The sequence below is a fragment of the Trichosurus vulpecula genome, chromosome 2 (assembly GCF_011100635.1).
Source record: "Trichosurus vulpecula isolate mTriVul1 chromosome 2, mTriVul1.pri, whole genome shotgun sequence".
Classification (NCBI taxonomy): Eukaryota; Metazoa; Chordata; class Mammalia; order Diprotodontia; family Phalangeridae; genus Trichosurus; species Trichosurus vulpecula.
The window spans coordinates 83355130-83378460 of record NC_050574.1 but is presented as its reverse complement, the minus strand read 5'-3'; the positions used below and the strand labels follow the sequence as shown (position 1 = coordinate 83378460).

General features: G+C 40.6%; 2 protein-coding genes across 2 annotated transcripts; one reads left to right on the top strand and one right to left on the bottom strand.

The window, feature by feature from the left end:
- Positions 1–2980: 2980 nt before the first annotated feature.
- Positions 2981–3940, top strand: LOC118839927 (olfactory receptor 56B1-like). The gene has a single exon (XM_036747425.1). It carries the CDS (start codon positions 2981–2983, stop codon positions 3938–3940), a length of 960 nt encoding a protein of 319 aa, XP_036603320.1.
- Positions 3941–15483: 11543 nt separating this feature from the next.
- LOC118836519 (probable E3 ubiquitin-protein ligase TRIML1) lies at positions 15484–19837 on the bottom strand. The gene is made up of 6 exons (XM_036743781.1): positions 19424–19837; positions 18588–18665; positions 17743–17934; positions 17106–17128; positions 16890–16981; positions 15484–16022 (listed from the first exon to the last, which is right to left on the bottom strand). Exons 1-6 carry the CDS (start codon positions 19835–19837, stop codon positions 15484–15486), a joined length of 1338 nt encoding a protein of 445 aa, XP_036599676.1.
- Positions 19838–23331: the final 3494 nt, after the last annotated feature.

Below are 23331 nucleotides of genomic sequence, written 5' to 3'. Positions count from 1 at the left end.
AGAGGTAGGGACCTTGGCAAGGGGATGCTGACACTGAATTAGAACTAGAACATAGAAAAAGAATTCTCTGTGGGTCAAACAGTCACTTAACAATCCCCTAACAGAAAACTGATATGATCATAAAACATTTTCTGTGACTGAGTGGGGATTATTTTAACTAGATGGGAACAAGACAGACTTTTGATCCTGTGTCCTAGACTAAAAAGCTACCGCATGAAAAAGAAGTCCTAGAGATTTCAGAACTATTTGCCTGCATCAATGTAGCAAGTGTCCTTGCCTGAAACATTGTGCAATAATAGAATTGTAGAATCTTGGTGTTATTTATAATTAATTGTTTGATTTTTTTCAAGGATTTATTATCACTCCTTCCAATTGCACCCCAATAGAACAATAAAGAAGACCCTCATAGTCTATCAATTACATAGTCTGTCCATTACAAAGATTCACATCAGTCAGTTGAAATTTTTATGAATCATTCTTGATTTGAAGTCCATTATTTCTCTGCCAGTAGATTTGTAGGATGTTTTGTCTTTAGTCTTCTGGTCTCCTGGTTTATCAGTGCACATACCGGAGTTCTAAAGTCTTTCAAAGATTTTTTTTCTCAGTATTGTCATCACTTGTCCTACTCACTTCTGTCTGCATCAATTCACAGAGATCTTTTCAATTACTTCAATTCAGAAACTGTCTATTTTATTATTTCTTATAGAGCAATATTATCTACATACACTTTGACTTTTTAGCTGTCCATGTTTAGGAGAGCACCTGTTTAATTTTCTATCTGGGGCAAGAAAAAAAAGAGTCACAATAGAAATTTTGCAAATCTACATCCTTTTCCTCTTTCATTGACCTCTGTCTTCTACTGTCTCATCTTAAATGCCACCCCCAAAATGGAGTTTGTAATTCTAGATCAGGACAAAGCAGGGTAGGGTACTGCAAGATTGTCAGCTTCTCATACTTGGATTATTGAAGGCTAAGATTACATTCATTTTTTTTCTAGCTTTCATATAATATGACTGACTTATTGAACTTGTAGCCTGTAAGAATAACAACCTCATCTTCTCATGAAATGACTTCTGTTACACATTAACTATAATACTGAACAGCCACCACAAAGAACTATGACTGATTTAATTCAATTCAATAAACAATTATATTAAGTTGCTACTATGTCCTAGATGCTATTAGGTATGGGGAATACAATAAACATAAATGCTGGCTTAAAACGTTATGTAATGTTTTAGAGATGTTATCTTATTTGTTCCTCTTTGTCACCCTGAAAGGTAGGTACTATCATTATTTTTTCCATTTTTTCAGATGAGGAAACTGAGGCTGAGAGAGTTTAAGTGACTTGCCTAGGTTCATTCAGATAGTAAGTATCTGCGGCAGCATTTGAACTCAGTCTTCCTGATCCCCAGTCCTGTGCTCTAATGCACTATACCCCCTAGCACCCTGACACATCAGTAAGACAATAAATCATAATCCCTTTTCTGTTATCATTGAGTTTAAATTCTAATTGTTTGGGGAGGCAATGGTAAAACAAGAACACAGATAAGTTTCATTGGCTGGTAGCAAATAGTAGCAAAGGAAAAGTAGAAACTAGTTGATCTAGGAAATTTGGGGACATAAGAAAATGTCAATGAGTTCTGCTACTTACATTGTTGGTTGAGACAGAGTGATCCTAATAGCATAAACCAAGACAGCTTGAATGAAGACTTTAGGAACCTTTCCCAGTAGCAGGACACTGTATAACTAGAGAACTGGACATCATTAATTATGGAGTGATACCTGAGACTCTCTGATATAATGCTACAGAGGGCCAACAAAAGGGAGAAAATCCATTGAGAGCAAGGATGATGAAGCTATAATCCTGGGGACAGGGGGCGAGGGGAAGAGGGAGAACATTTCTTATGTTCTCACTTGGCACAGGTTTTCATAGAACCAGACTCAAATTCTGACCAACTTGAATGACTGAGGAAACTACGGAGGGTGTGCTCCTTTTAGGGAAGAGAACTAAGAACAGTTGGACACTCTGGAGTACAAACCTCTGGGAGGAAAGGTAGACTATCTGACATTTATTCTTCTTCCAGCTAGAGGCAGGGTAATTAAGCTGTAGAGATGAGGGGGGAATGACTGTTGTCCTTAACCCCTCTACCCCATCTCCACCAGTCTTACCCCAGGGCTAAGAAACAGGTAATTCAAAGAAAGGCCTGGGAAGAGACCTGGGCTTGTAGTGCTAGTTTAAAAACAAGGCCAGGGGCAGCTGGGTGGCATAGTGAATAGAGCACCAGCCTTGGAGTCAGGAGGACCTGAATTGTTCAAATCTGGCTTCAGATACTTGACATTTACTAGCTGCGTGATCTTGGGGAAGTCACTTAACCCAAAGTGCTTGCCTTCCCCCCTCCAAAAAAAAAGAAAAACAAGTCCAGTTCATCAATACTTTAAAGCTAATTATCTTGAAATAGGGAGTGCAAGTAAACTGAGATAAAAACCTTCTTCAAAACAGAATATAGGAGCATTCAGGGTCACCGTTTTGGGTAATTTTTCCTTTTAATGTATATGCAGTTTTTTATTCCCTGTATCCCCAGGAAAGTTTTGTGTACCAAGTTTTCCTATAAGTTACCTGTAGTCTTAAGAATAAAGAACATGGAAGGAAAGATCATGAGAGATAGCACTAGATAAAGAACGATTTCACCCATGAAAAAGCCCTTCACCAGTTCCCTCTTCTATTAGCCTTTGCTGTGTGAATGGACTCAGAATCTGGGCAATTAACAGACCCTGAATCCTCGTAGTCTGTATCTCAGAATTTTGCTATTTCTCAGAACTGCAAGGCTTTAAGGGACAGGACTTCTCTCACTAGAATTTTGTGTATACATTTTGAAACACTGTACCACATGCAAACAGGTACCTAACAAATCCTGGAGAATGGTAGAAAATATGTTGTACAATAATGATTCTGGGGAACTTTTCTTCTCAGAAAATAATGACTCCAGCTACAAGACTCTTCAATGGATCTCACTTCCAGGTCAAAGAATTCATCCTTATGGGATTCCCTGGAATCCATACTTGGCAACACTGGTTATCTCTACCCCTGGCATTACTCTACCTCTCCTCCATCAGTGCCAATCTGCTCATCTTTATCACCATCAGAAAGGATCCCAAATTGCACCAACCCATGTATCGATTCCTGAGCATTCTGTCTATAGTGGACATGGGCCTGGCCACCACCATCATGCCTAAGATATTGGCTATCTTCTGGTTTGATGCCAAGGCCATCAGCCTCCCTGAGTGCTTTGCTCAGATCTATGCCATACACTGCTTTGTAGGCATAGAGTCAGGCATCTTCCTTTGCATGGCTTTTGACAGATATGTGGCTATTTGCAAACCCCTCCACTACCCCACCATTGTCACAGACTCTTTTGTCTTCAAAGCCACAGTTTTCGTGGTGTTGAGAAATACACTGGTTGTTATCCCAGTACCTGTACTGGCTGCTCAGAGAGATTACTGCTCCTCCAATGAAATAGACCACTGTCTCTGTTCCAACTTGGGAGTCACCAGCCTGGCCTGTGATGACAAGAGGCTCAATAGCATTTGCCAAATGATCGTGGCCTCACTGATAATGGGGGCTGACTTAAGCCTGATCATCCTTTCCTATACCTTTATCCTCTGCTCTGTGCTGAAGCTGAATTCAGCAGAAGCTGCATCCAAGGCCATGGGAACTTGCAGCTCCCACCTCATCCTCATCCTCTTCTTCTATACTGTCATTGTTGTTATTTGTGTCACCCACCTGGCAGGGAGAAAATATCCCCTGATCCCTGTGCTCTTCAATGTGCTGCACAACATCATCCCTCCAGCCCTGAACCCCATTGTCTATGCATTCAGGACCCAAGACCTCAAGCTTGGCTTCCAGAAGGTGTTTCTGCCAGACATAAAGAACAAATGAGCTCAAAGCAACCAGGCTCTATGGAGTCAAATTTCCAATGTGTACATTCTCCATCATCCTCATACAATAGGAGGAACAGGTAGAAGATTTTTATTATGTGAGCAACAGTTTTATTGTCCCACAAGTATCTGCCTTATCTTCAAATTATTTCATAGCTCCTAGGATTCATTTCTGCCATTATGTCAGAATACATCGTGGGATTCCTGATGGCCTGAAGAATGGAATCATAGATCATGACTTATTGTAACCACCTAAGAATGCCTTGGGTGAATGCAAAAGGATCCTACTTGGATCATAATGAACAGCCTATGCAGGTGAACTTTGTAGCCAATTGGAATCTTTTAAGTTCATTTATGAATCCATGTGGCTTTTATACTTTTAACCCCTGACAGTGAGATGTTGAATAAAGATTATCTGTAAAGGGATGTGTATATCATAGGGAGGAGGCTTTCTTTTGCTTTTGTACTAATGGTTTCCAAACTCCAGGTTTGCTGTACCCCAATTGTACTGGTAAGCCACCAAATGGTATTCCTCCTAAGGTCTTGACAAGTGATCTCCAAGTCCTTTTTGTTTTAAAATCACACAGCCTTATTTGGTATTGGGGGAAAGGATATGGTTCCTCAATATTTGTATATTTAATCATTTTCAGATGCTTCACAGTACAAATTATTCTGTACATTATATATAACATATATAGATAGATTACACAAAATATTTTATAGGATGAGATAAAGGAGGAATATATGATCATAAAGCCTCTGGGACCTTCTTAGTACAGTAACATGTCACACCTATCAGTGGCATGTGAATAGAGAGGATAAAATGTAGAGAGGAGAGACCAGAGGCAGGGAAACCAATTAGGAGGCTCTTATGATAGTATAGATAAGAAGTGATAGATGGGGCCCTGAAGCTTGTTGAGAGTCTGTGTGAACTCAGAAAAGGGAAAAAAGTTTGAGGTAGAAAGAACAGCAACAGATTCCATAGGTAGAGTGAGGGAGTGTTAGGTGTTGAGAGTGACACCAAATTGTGAACTTAAATGACTGGAAAGATGGTAGTGCCTTGGAAAGTAACTTGAAAATTCTAAAGAACAATAAGTTTTGGAGAAAAGATGAAGTAATGATATTTGCAAAGTACATTACAACTCACTAATACCTGCTTGTCCTCTGATGTTCACTCTTCTTTTTTTTCTGGAAGGCAATCAGGTTAAGTGGCTTGCCAGGGTCACACAGCTAGTAGGTGCCAAGTTCTAAGGCTCGATTTGAACTCAGTTCCTCCTGACTCCAGGACCAGTACACTATCCACTGTGCCACCTAGCTGCCAAAAACGTAAAACCTGTGTTTTATGTGGTTGGGGAGAGGGAGCATCTGTAGCAATTGAGAAATGATAGAGTTGGAGGCAGCATTGAAGAGAGAAATAGAGAGGGAGAGACAGAGACAGAGAAGGAGAGAGTAGGAGAGAACCTTGGTTTATACTCACACACAGAGGGTGGGACATGGATGATTGTCCTATGAACAAAAATAAGAAACAATCATAAGCATAAGAATGAAGGAAAAAAAACAGGAGGAGAGAATACACAGAAGGAGAAGATGATCAATAATTCTAAATGCAGCAAAGAGCTTAAGGCCTAAAAATTGTCTGCAAACGGGATCTCGCCCCTCCAAGTCCTGAGTCCTCTTTCACACTCACTGTTCATGTCTAGGCCGCTTTAGTGCCTCACTGTAGGTTTCTGTCCAGCACTAGGGTGTGAATATGCTAAACAATTTTATCAATTTATAAAATGTCTGGTCCTTCAACTTATTCAGCTTCTAATCCCTTTCCCAACTTTGTGTGACCTGAAAAGTTTTCTTTATTGTGATTATTATTACAATATTAGTTATTTGTGGAATAAAAAAGCATTTTTATAACATAGTGCAATAAAAAAGACAATTGTACATGCAACTGCAAATCTACTAGGTATAACTAGCTATTGCTTTTAAATATACAACAAAATCATTATAGGTTTTTCCTTTTTTTAACCTTTATCCCCCATCCCCCACCCTAGAGATGGCCACCGTTAGATACAAATATATATGCATATATACACACAAATACACACATTTGTGTAAGTATATATATATATATATATATATATATGCATATATATATATATGTTCTAATTCACATGCAACTTAACTGGACTCTTTGGAGCAAACAAAAATAACAACACCGGCTTGCAAATCCTCATTAGCAGGAAATCTTATGATCCCAATGTGGTCTGAACTCTCAACTCCCTCACCTATTTTTCTGCAGTCATGGGGGTACAAGATCACGACCCCCTACACATATACACGTCAAAACACCATCATCTCTAAGCAAAAGGTGCCCAAATAGTCTCTCAGCTCACCCTACATATGCTTCACCCCATCTGACTAGACCTCCATTAACTTTTCCTTGCTGTCTTCATACACTCTTCAGGGGCTTTCAAAGTGGCAGTTAAATGAAGCTCTGCTGGATATTTCACAGCACGGCCACAAGCGTGACCCATAATCATATGTTTCCTTAGGGTCTCTTTTACCACAAGTCACTAGAATGCTTTTTAAGCATATTTTCCCAGGGGTTCTAAACTATTACCAAGATATCTAGTGAATGCCTGTATATAATAAGCCCATATCTCCCCTGGCACATCAAAAAAAAAAAACTAGAAAAATACAAAATAAGCTTGAAAAGTTAAGTAAACATTTATGGAGTCCCTATTGTGTACCCAACAGTGTGTTCAATGCTGGGATACAAAGAAAGGCAAAAAAAAAAAAATCCTGCTCCCAAGGGATTTAAAGTGTAAGAGGAGAGAAAACGTGCAAACAACTATGTACCAACAAGATATTCACAGGAAACACTGAAGATAATTTCAGAGGTAAGACACTAGAATCCAAGGACATTAGGAAAAACTTTTTGAGATGAGAAATTTTAGTTCAGTCTTAAAGGAATCTATGCAAGTGAGGGGGCACAGATAACAGGGAGAGAGTTCTAGGCATAGCAATGGCCAAGTTGGAAGATGAGTGTCTTCTGGGAGGAACAGAATGCAGGCCAGTGTCAATGGGTCATGGAGTAGATAGAGGGGAGTAAGGTGTAGAGTGATGATGAGAACAGCAATGATTTAAAGAAGAAAAGGGAAAGACACTAAGATGCAAGTTCATGGGGCAAAGCTCATCTCAGAATTTGATTGGACTTACCTTCACATAAAGTTGCAAGAAATGAGAATGAGCAGGTAGCAGAAACAATGAGTTGTCCTTTGGGCATATTTTCTCTGTGTGTCAGTTTCCATATCCATTTACCCACATGAGAGAACTGAAAGAGCCTTAAGGTTTGAAAAATGAGGAACCAAACTCTGGACTGTCTGGTAGACATGGAGTAAACAATAAGACTGACCTTATAGTTTAGTATTCCTATTTGAAGATTTGGGAAGGAAATGGAATGGTCACTTTAAGTTAGGTTGAAATTTCTGATCAAGGAAAGCAAACCTTTCACTGAAGAGAGGATTCCAAAGACAAAAAACTGAGTCTACATGCTTTAGCAAGGCGAGAAAACCCTGAACTTTGTTCTAAAGAACTTGGTATTCATAACTCAGGATATCCTGTTAGATGGATGAGAGAGGCCTCAACAGCCAAGTCTCTTAGGAGACAAAACAGGGGAGGCTTTCTGCTGCTTCTAGTCCACAGTTTTTTAAGTCAATAAATCAACAAGCATTTTTTAAGAGCTTCCTATTTGCCAGGCACTGAGCTAAATTCTCAGGATACCAACAGTCAAAAAGTGAAAAAGAAGACAATCCCTACCTTCAAGTATCTGGAATTCTGATGGAGAAAGACAATGTAATACAGTGAGTTTAAACAGCAAGGTGGGAGCGTTGGGGGAAGGAATTCACTGGAGTATATGGTGACATTGCCAGAGTCAGAAGCAAAGCCAGAAGAGGAATGGAAGATGGTTTTCCTGAGCCTTCCTCAAAATGGATGTTCTCAGAGGAGCTTAATAATGGTAGAAGTGGACTACAGTCACAGAGAGATTGTCCAAAGTGAGGAGGCCACAGAAAGAGAAGGATGCTCAAGGAGGAGGAGACAACCAGCACTCAAGGAACTTCCAGGATGAGAAGGCAATTGGCAGGAACAGAGCCTTTTCTGTGTCCAGAGCTCTGGAAACTTGCAGATTTGGGGGAAAGAGCAATTTCCTGTAGTTAGGGTCTCACAGGCTGACTCATATTAAGTGAAACTATATTAACGATACCCCTGTGATTATTGGATTATCAATTTAAAGCTGGAAGATGCAGAAGGTAGAGTCTAACCTTTTCTTTTTGCAATTAATGAAAATGAAGCCCACAGAGAGTGATTGACTTGGCCAGGGTCATATAGGTAGGAAGAGGCATATGCAGCATTTGCTTTCAAGTCTTCTGACTCTAAACTCAATACTATTTCTATTTTCTTTGAAACTTTTTCCTGTTTTTTTTTAAATTTTCATTGGTATCTTTAAAAATTATCATAATTGTCCAATATATCCTTCATTTGCACCACTTAGGGGGCTATTCCTTGAAAGAAGGAAGAAAGTAGAAAGAGGGAAAAAAAATAATGCAGTAAAACTAGCACTTCAACTGAATCTGTCAGTTTATGCAGTGTTCTACACATAGTTTCTTCCCCAATTCTGCAAAGAAGGCAAGGAGATAGATTCTGTTATCTCTCCTTTAAAGTCAACTTCGATCATTACATTTATGCAGCACTTAGTATTTATTATGGTTTTTTTTTATTTGTAGTTATTGTGCATTTTGTCTTGAAAGGAAAGTTTCAATACAGCTGGTTTTAAAGAAAACAAAGCAATAGCAGGGAATATGAAGGGCTAGAGTAAAATTTTCTATTTGTCAGGTAATTTCCAAAAGCAGGAGTTGCAGTCATGACTTTAGATACAGCAAAAATAACAAGAATATATAGAAAGATAAAGAGAGAATCTTTACCATGCTGAAATGCACCATATACAAAAAAACAATATCACCATTAAATAGACACGGATTGTCAGAGGTGCCAATCTTGCATGGCCAGCAAAACTCCAGAGTGTATCCTGAGAGAGACTAAAATGTAATTGGTAAATGTTTAACTAAATAAATAAAAATGCAGTATAACATACATAATGCAAATTTATGAATTTCCAAGTCTAAATGCTGCCCATGGGAATCCATTTCTATTTGAGTTTGACACTACTGCACTAAGTGATAAAGAACTTATACTCCCAAAATTAAAGGTTAATCAAACTGCGAAAATAAAACAACACTTGTAGGAGATTTTACTGTTCCTTTTTCAGAGCTGTATACATCCTACAAACGAAACAGAAAGCATCGCAGTAAACAAATTGTTGAAGAAATTAGATTTTAAAAATTATTAAGAAAAGGTCCAGGCCCCCTGATTTCCAGAAAGGAAATATGAAAGATGTTACATATCATTTAGTACTGGGAGGTAACTTTAGAGGGAAAAAAAACCTGAACATGTGACGTAAAAAGGCAAAAATATAAAGCACAAACTTCATAGAAAATAACATGGTCAAAATTAGAATTAATATATGGAGTAAAAGTAAAATTAATAGAACTGATGGAACACTAACCTAGTCACTTCAGTGTAGACCCTCTTTCCAGGGAGGCAGAGTTTTAACACCTCTAGACTTGGTATACTGATTTTCAGTTTCTGCTCACCAAAACACTGCACTTATACAGCTTGCTGTGGAAACTCTACAATGCCAATGCATTTGGTCCTCTTATGCAAAGCATAAAATCAATTGCTGGGGCCGGGCTTGAAGCCTTTCAGGACCTGTTCTAGTGCAGGCTGACGTAGCTTCTGAAATGAAGCAAAGTAGGATTTTGGTGGACTTTGGGGAAGTTATTTTTCCCCACAGTTAGAATAATATTTACACACTCTGGGATTTCATCATTTCTTTCATTTGCCGCGATATTACAAAGATCCTCAGAGGCTCACTAATCATATTCAATTTGAGAACTATACATACCTTACTATAAGATAGATCTCTGATAAGATCCAAGGACAAAAAATTAAAAGCAAAATTCTTATGCCCTCCAAGAACTGAATTCTACTGCTGTCATATAACATGTGTACAAACAAATTAATAAGCAAACAAACATCCAATATTTGAGAGAGAGAGAGAGAGAGAGAGAGAGAGAGAGAGAGACAGAGAGACAGAGACAGAGACAAAGAGAATGGAGATACATGACAGGGCACATGGACACAATATTGCCCCTTGAAAACTGAAAAGAAGAGATTAGGAGAGAATGTATTCTGGCATGGGGAGCCACATAGTTCATACTAAAATATAAGCAATCCAATACAAAGAAACCTTAGACAGCTTGGCTGGACGACTTCAATTCACCAAACATTGAAGAGCTTGTTATAAGCCTCAGACTTGACTGGGCCTCCCAGATACAGATACATTTTCACTGACTGTCCCCCATGCCTGATGAAATGCTCTCCCTCCTCACCCCTATATCCTAGCTTCCTTCCAATTCTCTTCTTTGGTCATAGTTGTTTGCATGTTTTCTCCCCCATTAGACCTGGAGCAGCTTGAGGCCAGGATCTATATTTCCTATTTCTTTTTTACATCTCAGTGCTTAGCACTGTGCCTGGCCCACAGTAGGCCTTAAGAGATGCTTATTGGTCTGGCTTGTCATATTGCTCTTCCTAAAGCTCACATGTGACTATCTCACTACCCCATTCTACCCAACATTCAATAATTCTGTATCACCTCCAGGATCAAATATAATATAAAATCCTGTTTGATTTTCTAAGGCCTTCATAACCCTTCCACCACATCACACACAGATACTCAGTGATCCAGTGACACTGGCCTTACCAATCTTTCTTCCTTCCCCCTCTTAAGAGACTCGCTTATCCTGATTTGGAGCCTTTTCACTTTTATAGAACTCTATACCCACCATGACTGGAAACTCTCTCCCTCTTCATCTGTCTCCTGGTTTCCTTCAGGCCCCACCTAAAATCCCACCTGCTACAAGAAGCCTTTCCCATGATCCTTAATGCTAGTGCTGTTCCCCTGTGGATTATTTCAGTTTTTCCTTTTTTAAGGAGTGTTTCACACATGTGCAGATCACCAAGATGGAGATGTGGTAAATACCAGGGACCTGCTTCTGCCTACTGTAGGATTAACTCAGCTGTGGACATTCTGTTTGGCCTATACACAGAGTTGTCTGGTCCTTTAAACTCCTCAATTGGGACAGTCTGGGATCTTTCTTTGAGGAGATGGAGGTAGACACATGATGTCTTGCTTGTCATCTTCCCCCACAGGGCAATGAACTCCTTGATAGCTAGCATCCCTAGTACTAAATAATCAGTCATTCAGCTTACTCTTTGCCAGACAATATGCAAAGCAATGGGGATCTCCATATAGGGAAAAAAGGCCAGGTTCTCTGATTTCCAGGTGTCAAGAGGTGAACTTTTTACTTGAAAAATCCTTGAAAAAGGAAACCTTTCCAGGATGCCTGGTTCAGACACAGAAAGATTAAGTATTTAGGATTTTTGTTGTTTGTCCTCTCGAAGAGGACCATGACACGAGGGAGGTGATGACATGACTTGCAAGTGAATCGAATTTAAGTGAGGGAGGGCTGTGCAAAGTCCCAGTGGCAAGATATAGATCAGGATGATGGGAGATGACTCCCAGCTGAGTAATAGAAAAGGAATAAAGTTTCTGAGAATGGGTGGATCAGATCTATAGACCTCTGATCCTTTCTCTAGCACTGTGACCCTGGGCAAGTTACTTAACTTCTGTCAGCCTCAGTTTCCTCATCTGTTAAACAGGGATAATAATAGCAACTAACTCCCTAGGTTGCTGTGAGGGTCAAAGGAAATACTATTTTTAAAAGTTTGGCTGACAACTAGTAAGTGCTTAATAAATGCTGTTTCCTTTCCCACCTCCCTTTTCTTGGGAGAAAAAAGCTATTTGTTAATGCAAGATGCAAAATAGTTTACCTAAGTCCTTACATTTCAATTCACTGAGGACAGCTGGGTACTCTATTATCAGTTCCTCCATCAAAATCCAAATAACTGATTTTAATTTAAATTTTGTTAAGTAATAAGTTTTTTTAATTCTTCTGTTCTTCCATTAAGCCCATTATTTGAAAACCCAAAGAAATATGTGTATATATGTATGTATATACACACTTGTACGTATGTGCTTACATATACATACACGTGTATACATATATAGTCCTGAAATGAAGTTCTGAGATTTTTTTACAAATAAGCTTTTATTGATGTCTTTTGTTTTTTATATGACCGTATGTGTGTGTGTGTGTCCTCGTCCTCAGACTTCTCAAAAATAGAGTGGCTAAGATCACCCTTCCTGAGTCTTTCTAATTTCATTCCCCGGAATGATTCGTCTGGAATAGTGTCCTTTGGAGTCACTTCTGTGTTCTCTTTCCTGGTCTCCAGGTCTGAAAGAGATGAAGGCAAAATATAAATGCTGCCAGTTCCCTGAACTAAGAGATAATGAAAATGAGCATGTTTCCTACATATAGGGGAAGTCTCACATGTGGCTGGTAGAAAATGAGCTGGGACAACGTAGGGGACAGGTAGAAGCATCTAAAGGGGTGAGGGACTGATGTGTATGTCCCGTTGTTCAGTTGTTTCCATCATGTCCGACTCTTTGTGACCCCCATGTATGTTTTAGGTGAGCACAGCAGGACAGCAGAACACTAATAGAAAAATTGGGATGTTAGCACAGTAACTGAATGTTAACCAAAAAAAAAAAAAAAGAGAGAGAGAGACTATTCTGGAATAGCTGAAGATTTAAGAGTTGGGAGAAGACAATTTTAGCTGGAAAACAGGTATCAGGGAAAACAATTTGGAATCAAAACCCAGGTTTTCATAACTTTATCACTAAGAGAAGTGCCACAGAAATTGCCTGGCCTTTCCAATCAGAAGACCAGGATCCTTGTCTTGTTAATTCCTGCCTCTGTGACTTGGGAGAAATTTATTTTCTTCTCTTGGCTTAAGCTCCTTTATCTGCCAAAAGAGAGGATGATAAAAGACCTCTCGGTTTTCCCACACTGTGTTCTTTACCTCAGGCTTAGTAGAGTGCTTCACACATACAAGGTGCCCTGCCTTTGTGTACTATCTTGCTTCCTGTATTCTTTAGTTCTTTGGCTTGACACCAGCAATTCAGGGCTTTGCAGCACTGGTGCAATGGAATTATGTGCCCCAGCACTGGCTTTTACTGGGCTGACTGCCTTAGCTTTGACTCTGCAATGTCACTTGGTTGTCCACCTTGGCACGGGAAGTTCAGGATTTTGCAGTGCTGGTATTAGGAGCTTATGGCCCCTGAAAACCTTTTGCTCCTGCTGCGGCTGCCTGACATGACCAGGGAAAATATCCACAGCCTGAAGCAAGAGTCTGCATCACACAATTGCACAAGAGAAATAGGGGACCAGGGTGTTGGGGTGGGTTTTGTTGTAAGCTCGTGTGATGGCCTGCTTCAGGTTGTACTCAGGAGTGTTGTAAGCTGAATGAGCTTGCAGCCACATTTGACACTTCTCATCCAGATTTAAAAAACTGATGTAGAAAATGCATTGAAAAGCAAACGGAATGTTACATTTGATCCTAGAGATAAGGGCAGCTAGGTAGCATCATGGTGCAAGTCAAACTTAACCATTTGCTTCAGTTTTCTCTTCTGTTAAAAGAGCTGAAGAAGGAACGGCAAACCATGCCAGTATCTTTGCTCAGAAAATCCTAAATGGGGTGACAAAGAGTTGCATGCTACTGAAAAACTGAACAGCTAAGAGATAATAAAGAACCATTGGACTATATTGAACAGATGCGTGACATGATTATTTGTATATATATATGTATATATATATATATACACACATATATATGTATGCTGTAGGACTCTGAGCAAGTCCCTTAACCCCAATTGCCTGATCGGTAAAATGAGCTGGAAAAGGAAATAGCAAACCACTCCAGTACGTTTGCCAAGAAAAACACCAACGCAAGTCACAGAGAGTTGGAGATGACTGAAAACCAACACAAACAATATTTTAAACAGATTTTTAAATTCTATTGTCTTTTTGCCTTGGGTCCAACTAATGGTAGTTATTTATCTGATAGGGGCTTACAGTTGATGGGTTGGAATAATTGTCACCTCAAATCCCATGCCGATGAACCTCTTATTTTTTTACGGAAACATAATTTATTTGTATAAAATTAACAAAAACCAGCTGGGCTGCATATTACTTCTCTTCCTGAATGGACATCTGGGCAACAGCCTTCTGTGCTTCATCTGCAGCATCGGCGGAGGCCAGTGGATACCATCTAATCTGAGCTCCCGAAAGGGTCTCCATGGCTTGAATCCTCGATCCTTTCAGCCTTTAAGGGCCCCCACGAGCCGAGCCTCAACCAGGAACCGCAGAGGGCCTTTTTCTTGGGGCTTGGGTCTCAGTCTCCGAGGATGGGTCTTGTTATAACCTTCTCGAACAAGCTGGTTACTGCTCATGGTGTCCTCAGGACGCAGGTGAAGCAGGCCCGAATGAACCTCTTTTTAGTTGCTCATAAACGTTGTGGAGAATTAATTGATATTTGGAAAATTCTATTGTGAGTGCAATTCTGACCTCATCTGAATTTATTGGCATATCTAAGAATACACAGTATACAGTAGCAAGAAGTTATAAAGTGAAAATTTAAGCTTGATATCAGGAAAGCTGGCTAGCCATGGGAGATTGGGGTGGGGGGCAGTGGGAGGGAGATTTCAAATTGAGACCTGATGACCACCTTTCAGCTACTTCTTAAGGGATTCTTTTCCCTTTGAATTGGGACTGAGGCTATAAATAACTCTTCTAAATCAAGATTCAATGATCCTGAGATACTGAGATGTTCTGTTAAAAAGAAGAAGCCACCAAGCATCTTGAGTTAATGAAATAGATCAAATGGATGCATTTAGATCAGTAAAGAGCACACCCAAAAATAAATTTTGAAGGTATTCACCCAAGTCTTTATTTAAATGCTAATTGATCACAACTATCTCAAATAACCTTCTTTTATGCAAGTTTTTCTGACTGCTTGTCACTTGCAAACACACAAAACTTCTTACCTCTTTTGCATCAATATGAAAGTCTACCCTATCTTCCCCTGACCCTGGTTGGTGGTGGAAGTACATTAGACTTGACAGGGCCCTCCCAATAGTTGGAAAGTTCCATGATTAAGCTTCAGTACCAATCAGCACCTTGCAGAAAGTACTTAATCCAGGAGAGCCATTTAAATGAAACTGTTGAAGTTTGATTTGTTGTGACAACGCAGTGGACAATAAAGCTATTTGGGAACGTTGGCCTCCAGCTATGTTGCTGCAGGCAGCCTTAAACTTGCCAGCTAATTGTGTATGTCACCTGGCTCCTTTAGCAGAGGCTAAATATCCTGTCTGTATCTCTGCCAGTGACCTTATTATTTTTACAATTTATGGTGACAACCAGTGAGCCTGGAATACCTTCACAAAAGGCAGCTTACAGTCAGAGACAGCCATTCTCAACTACTGTCTTCCACTGGACAGATGGTCATGGGACCAACCCTTGATCCTGGCATAGGGGGACAAGGAGAGAAGAGAGGCCTGACATGCTCTGTGAATGGTATAGTGCTCATTCCGTCGAGGAGGGAGTATTTGATAGCATTATAGAACATAAGGCTTCCTTCAGTATAATCCAGATATACACCAATTTTAGGTATGGGCTCTTTCATTTGCTGGAAAACTAATCCTGGTCGGGTGATCAGGTAGAAATCATTTCCCCTCTTCTCACAGCAAAGCATGTACCTAACTGAATAGTAGGTTCTCTGCCTGAGGCTTCTGGTAGAAATCCCCAGTGCCCACTGAGGTTGCTCACTCACATCCACCTCCCAGTAGCGTATGCCAGAAGCAAATGCCTGCTGACCAAGGACAAGATAATAAGGGAATTTTTCAGGGTTATTAGGCTGATCTGGAAAGTTATCTTCTCTATGTTTTATACTCTTCAGATCCTCAGATACAACGACAGAGCCACGGACTGTTGTAGGATCCATAGTGATATTCACTGCCAAGAGACAAGAAAGGAGAAAAGTGAATGTCCGGAGGGGCATTTGAACCTTGCCTCTAGCCAAAACTTTCTGTTGCCAGGAGGAGTGGGATGCAGAGAAGGAGAGCAGCCTAGTTTGCCCCTCTCCTTAACTCCTTAGAGGGTTGAGTGATACCCACCCCCCTCCACTCTGCCAAAGGGATGTCTACCATCTGTCTGTCTCTTTTTTCCAAACTAAATTGCCTTCCCCTCCACCAAGGGGTAGCACTGATGCAATTGTTGGTGTTGTGATATAGGAACCTACTCTGGAGCAGACTAATGGAATGAACATCTCTTGATTCTTCCATTCTCTTCTTTCCACTCTTAAGGGGGCCTGGACAGTCATTAATTTCTGGATTTACCTGGGCAACTCAGTTTTTTAAAACTGACAATCACAGAAATTCTCATAGAACTCCACAGTCTGCTAGCTAGAATACCATTAAAATTTTCATAAGCAAATGTCATCATCTCAAAAAGTAGGGAAATGCTCTAGTCACAATTAATCAAGAATGGATGTACAAAATGAAGTGCAGATCCATTCCTAGGAATTGCTGTCCCTGGAATATGTATAATTTGGGACCTGGAAGCAGTGTTGTCACTTTGGGTCATCTACCAATCCAAACATCATGTAGACAGGTAAAAGAGCTAATTGTCTCCCTTCTTTCCACCAACCAGGGGAGAATAGATAGATTCCCCCAACCCACAATGCTCATAGCCTTTCACTATGGACCAGTTGCTAAGAACTAGGTTCAACTCCTGTGAAAGAGGTTGAGGGTGAGGCTCCTACACATTTGACCATATAGAAAACCACAGGTGTAGATTTACTGGCAAAGGGCAATTCCTTACCTCTGAATCTCTTTAGCCAGTCCTTCATCCCAGTGATGGGATAAAACTCTAGGGTGAAAGACTTGGGTTTTTCAGAAAGCAGTGATTCACTTCTACATGAAAGAAAGACTCAGTTAACCTCCCTGCTCTATCTAAGCCATGTACCCACCAACCATGAGACATCAGAATCCATGACAATTCCCAAATTAGATAAACTTATCGCAAATGGAAACTTACATTTGCAATATCTCTTTGCTTTCCTGTGAGGAAACAAAAAAAAAGTTGGTTTAGTTAATCAAGAAATAAAAAGCAATGATGATAACATCCAACACTTATATAGCACTTACTATTGTACCAGGAACTGTGCTAAGAGCTTTACAATTATTCTTTTATTTGATCTTCACAACAACCCTGAGAAATGTTATTATCTCACTTGTGCAGATGGGGAAACAGAGGCAAGCAGAAATTAAATCAACTTGCCTAGGATCACATGGCTACAAAGTGTCTTAAGGCCAAATTTGAACTCAGGTCTTTCCAGACTCCTGATCCAGTACTTTATCCACTATGCCACCTAGCTTCCCTAGAAACTCTTTCTGCCACTTTCAACTGCTCAACACCATCACCACTTTAAGGCTGAATCCCAGTATATCTTGGTTAAAGGAAAGATTTCAAATCTTCTTCAGAGTAAATCGACCTCCCTAGTGGAGGAGTGTTAGAAATGCTGGAGCTGGGATTTAACTACTGAGGAAAGAGACTACAAAAGTCTCAGAAGTCAAAAGCCTCAAATGGAGATGGATTTCCCCAGCACCCTGCTGAAAGTATAAATAAATCCCAATTATATATCCTGGATCTAGAGAACTTCCCCCAATCTCACCTTGAGTAAGTCCAAATCAGGTCTGGATCTGGTTTCATTTATCTTCCGGATAGCATCTTCCATGTTTTTCACGTGCTGATTTATTGAAGCCTTCCATTCATCTTGGTCTATGCACAACCTTTCTTCCTCATAGAGAAATCGGTGCATTTTTGCATATTCTCCTCTCATCAACTTTCTCCACTTAAATCGTTTCTATAAGGAAAGGGGCTTACTAAGTAAGTGACACTCACAAATTGGCATCCTCCCTGTCCTGATCAAATTTCCAATTCCCCGATTAATTTTCATTGTTTGTACCAGTAGGTGACTGTTGACTGTCTTAGGTAGCTACTTAGTATCCCTCATATAAACACCCAAGACTTTTGGCATCTCTTCTAACCTCCTTTTCTAAATCAAATGGCTTGGCCCATCATGTGATTACCCACAACAGTTCTGCTTACATTCTGTTGTGCCATCGTACTCAAAACTCTTATACTTTTCAGCTTCGCCCCCCTACCCAGCAACAACTCAGGAAACTAACTTCACTGAGCCTATTCTACGATTTTTCATTTTCTCTCCCTTCCTTCAAAAGTGTGTGTGTAAACATACACATACTACAATATACACAAACTATTTAAATTTGCATTTCATTCTCAATTGATTTATAATTTGTTTTGCACGTGAAGAAACAGAAAAGTATACTCTACTCAGCCTGGTGATTTGCTCTGTAAGTAAGAACCCTAAGTAGCCAAGGTGAAATGACTGCTGTTGACTGACTTGAGTGATTATAGTTTCTTGGAATTCCCAAGGCAGGCAGTCTAACAATTAGAGAGAGAGAGAGAGAGAGAGAGAGAGAGACAGACACTTACATGCTTCTTTGAAGATTTAAGGTCTTTCCATTTCCTGATCTTCTTTCTCAAACGAGGCACAGTGTACTGGAGTTTCTTCTGTAGCAGACAAAGGAGTAGGAGATCCCAATGGATATCTTAATGTTTGCTCTTAGATGAGCAGCACGAGTGAGATTCACAAAAGAAAATGGGCTGTGGGTCTCTAATTATTTGAAGTGGGGTTATTATTATTAAAGGGACATTTCCAATGGTTTCAAAGACAAATTAGAATTCAAAATGTGAAACTCATGGATTTTGCACCAAAGCAGGGGAAAAGAATGAGAGAAACAGAAGGGACCTTAACTCCTAAAGTGAAGGTTAACTGCTGTGGGGACTCCTAAGCATAACCGTGGGTTTCCTATAAATGTGCATCTAGTCTCTATTATTTTTTAGCCACAACTTTCTCTTCACAAACCTTGGTGGCCTTATTCAATATTCCTTCGAAGGAGTGGGCAAAGAGCTACATAAAGAAGTCTTGGGGTAGGGTGGGGGGGGTTTCCATCAGGAAAAGAGAAAGTAGCCCAGGGGAGCCCCAACAGTGACAGGGTGTGAGCTCTCTGCTTCTTTTCAGGCCTTTCATTTTGTAGATAACAAGCCTGATTTCTATTTAGATATCAAAGGCGATTGACTCATCAGTAAAGTACAAGAGTTAAGCCTCCAAGGACTCTTTTTCTAGTTCAAGGATCTTTGCTCTATTCACTATTGCTAATTCCCTTCACTGTGTGATTAGGTGACCCTTGGAGGCTCAAGGAGGGATCAAACTAGTTTTGTCCAAAGGTCACTTACTGTAAATCTTTCCTCAGCCCCAAGTTACTCACCCTGCATTTCAGAGCAGCCTCTTCAATGGGGAAAATGGTGTGGGCTGCATGCTCCTGACCTTTAGTACAGGCTATACAGAGGAAGGTCTGGTCCTCCTTGCAGAAGAGTTTGGGGACTTGCTGGTGCTTCTGACAAAGTCTTTGTCCCACAGGGTTCTGCAAGTTCTGGGAATTGAGCATCTCGCAGATAGCAGACAGCTTTGACAGGCGCACATTGAGGCTAGGGACGTTCTGGGAGATTTTCCTGCACTCAGGGCAAGTGAAAGGTATGACCCCATCTTGCTTGCTTCTCGTCAGACAAATCTGGCAAAAGCTGTGCCCGCAGCTGAGGGTGACAGGCTTTGAGAAGAATGTCAGACAGATGCTACAGGTGGTCTCCTGCTGGAAACTTTGTACTAGTGTGACAGCATCCATGTTCCTGTGAAAAGAGAATCAGTGCCATGTATAGTTTTATAGAGCTACATATTTATAGCTTTATAATTTATATATTTTATATATAATATATATGATATATATTATATAATTTATATATAATTAATATATTATAGAGCTATAATCCTTCCTATTTGTTCCAAAGCTTGTGCTAGGGAGGTCATGAATCTAGGCCAAGATGCCATGCATGGGATGAGGAGATTTTCCACCTTTTCCACCCACCACTACATTTCCTCTGTACTACTAATACAGAATACAGATAGGACCTGCGACACTCTTTTCTCCTTTACTTAATAGTGAGACCTGGCCCTAGGCATCTTAAGTGGCAGAACCCTTCTCTGAGGCTGGAAAGGTAGAAGTTGAATTTTCAGGATCAGGCAGGCTTACAAACCTATTTTGGTTAAAGTTAGGACCCGTAGAAATGAAAAGGCACGTTTTTAGCTACAAAAAGATGTTTAAACTATTAGGAATGCCTTTACCATAGTCATTTATAGAGCCAATCTCCTTATTCAGTCAGTTTGGTAATTAGTATTTGTTAATACAGAGTAAAGAGAAGTTGATGATTTCCTGGAACTTTTGAGTTTTTCTTTTGTAATTGTAACTCACATCATGGAGGAGCATTCCCCACCTCAACTTGGGTCAGTTTTCTAAAAAGTAGAAAAAGTCTAAAATACATATATACAGCAATGCTGCTCCCTGTCTTACCATCACCCCCAACCTGTCCTCATTCAGGTTACCAACTGGCTAGTATTTGATGAATTTAGCTGATACTTTATCACAGAAGCTTGGAGTATTTGGAACAACCATCCTGCGATCTGGTAGAAAGTATTAGCATGGTGATAATAGCAGAGAAGCTCTCACTAATGAATGTATCATATTATGGCTTTTTTTTTTAAAGTTTAGATTGCAGTAATCATAGAACAAACTCCCAAGCCATACCTCTAAAAAGTGCACTTAAGATGCACTTAGTTGGGTATTAAAAGGCAACCATAGTGGAGGTCACTCTGGAAACCATGATAGTTAGTTACCACCAGATCAGAAGTCTTTCTCAGATTGTCTCTGCAATGGCCTTCTGAGTCCTCTTCTCTAGTTTTTTCCAATTTCTTTGCCATGTTTCACTCTTTAAGTTCCAATCTGGCTTTCTGGGGGCAAGACTGGCCAAATTCATTTCCTCAATGCTGGGCTCAGCCTATTCTGCTTCGAGCTGGACTTTTTCTTCCCCTGAGGCTAGTTTGACCTGAGGTACCTTCCTCTTCTTTAGCTCCTTGTCCTCAGGGACATGGTACCTCAATTAGAGTTCCCTAGTTTCTCATGGTCTTCCTCCCTGAAGTGTTTTCTTTTTGGTTCCTCTAATGTAGGGAAAATTAGGAACCCCTGAGAAACCCCTAGCTACTGACAAGCACCCCCAGAAAGAATGGACTCAGATATCTTTGGCATTTAGCAAACCCCCTGGGACTCCATGACTCCACCAAGGAATGTCAATAGATAGGACCATCCCACTGAAGGATAACCTGGCAGACCCTTTCTAGCAGATATCCCTGGGGCTCTGTGACTCCACCAAGGAATGTAAAGGAGATTATCCCACTAGTATGATAACCTGACTGAATCTTTTGATGAGCCAGGACCTTTGTTCCTGTTTCCCTGCCCTGTACCCCCACATATCCTATAAGCCAAGCTGTCACCCCAACACATGGCCATTGATTTGTGGTGCAGTATCCCAATGGCCGCCAGCAAATAAATTCTCCACTTAAAACTCTGTGGTGTGTCTCGCTCGCTTCTGGTACAACATTTTGGAGGCTCCAGCGTGATGAGGCGGTATTATGTGTTACCGCCCTGGAGACACACACAGAATTTCAGACCTCAACAGGGAGTCTCTGCCCCCGATCTACCTTCTCTCACTTCAGAGGGCCAGCTCCTTGGGATTTCTTTTCCTAGGGCTGATGTGGAGTGATGGTCTCGGAGAATGGGCTCTTTGCTGACCTGTCCCTTTTCGGCCTATGGAGAATTGTGGTTTTCAGACCTCTAGAGGTAAGGTTTTTCTGGTTTGGTTTCTGGTTTGGGGCTAGCCATTTGGGTCTCTGTTATCATGATAAACCCTGATGAGGCTGTGGTACAGAGCTAGGGGGGCTGGGATGCCACCCTTCCTATTGGGGTGTGGGAAAATTGGGGTGTTTTCCTTGAAGAGGAAACCTGGTTTATCTTCTTTCCTCTGAGGGGACCTGCTTAGCCTCCAATTAACTCATGCTAATGGTTCTGTTTTGTGTTGAGGTGTGAGAAAGGTTGGGGGTCGTATCTTTGAGGAGGAACTCTTTCCTCTGAGGGGACCTGCTTAGCCTTCAATTCGATCCACACCATGAATTTTGTTATGTTTTGAGTTTGTCTCTGTTCGTGTGTCTATGTCAAAATTGTGAAATGTCTATGTTTTGTTAAAAAAAATCTGAAACAGAGGCAGCCAGAGATATCAGGCTGCCACTAGGGAAACAGACTCCCTTCCTTCCTTGTGTCTCCCGTTTGGCCAACATGGAACTACGGGGAATGGGTTAAAATTTGGCAGATTCTGGGTTTTAAATTGTTAAAAAGTTTGGAAATTGGTTAGTTGAATTTGGGAAGAAAGAACTCCTGAAATTGTAAAGTCATTCCAGGAGCTCACTCTTGCTGAAACATCTCCTCCCAATGAATGCCTTCTGGCTAAAACCTCCGTTAATGTCTTCAGTGAGACTCTTGCATTTGTCTTAGTCCCTGATTCCCTTAGATTCAAGTACAAAAGAAGTTTTTGGGAGTGAGCAAGGCGGTGAAGTTTACTTGAATTAGAGATTGAGATCTTTCACTAGGGCTGCAGTAAAGGTTAGAACAGTTAAATCAAACTCCTCTCCTCCCAGATCGGATTAGAAGAGAATGCAGGAGTACTATAGGGAAAAACTGAAATGCCCACCGGGCAAAAGGAGGAGAGGGACAGAAATTCAGACTGACAGTCAGTCCTATGCCCCTGAGTACCTTTGTAGCCCGTCCTTGTGGTAAAGTTTAAAGGTAAATTTGTGAAAGAGAGAGATAAAAAACCTGTATAAGGAATTTAGGGAGGTTGTAGAGTAGCAGCTTGAGACTACCTGTCTAGTCAGGAGTCCATGTGCTCCACTTGGCTGCCATGTGCTCCTGGCCTCACCCTTCCCCCACCCTCCATATTGAAAGGTTATCAGAGCTGAAGCTAAAAGGAAACTTGTAAAGAAATAGGGCTGGTTAGTTAGTGCTTGGAAGGGTAGGCTCCTTGCCCTCAAGGGGCTGCCAGGCCCCACCTAGGGAGGAGCCATTATAAAACTAAAAGGGATTTTTTCCTGCTCTTAAGGACCTTATCTTATCCTTTTAGGCATTTTTGTATAAGATGAAGCTTGGAAAAAGTGGGTGCAAAATTAAGTTTCTCTTTCTTTCATAAGTTCATTCATGGCCAGGCAAAAGTTCCTAATACCTGGGCCAGAGGTAGT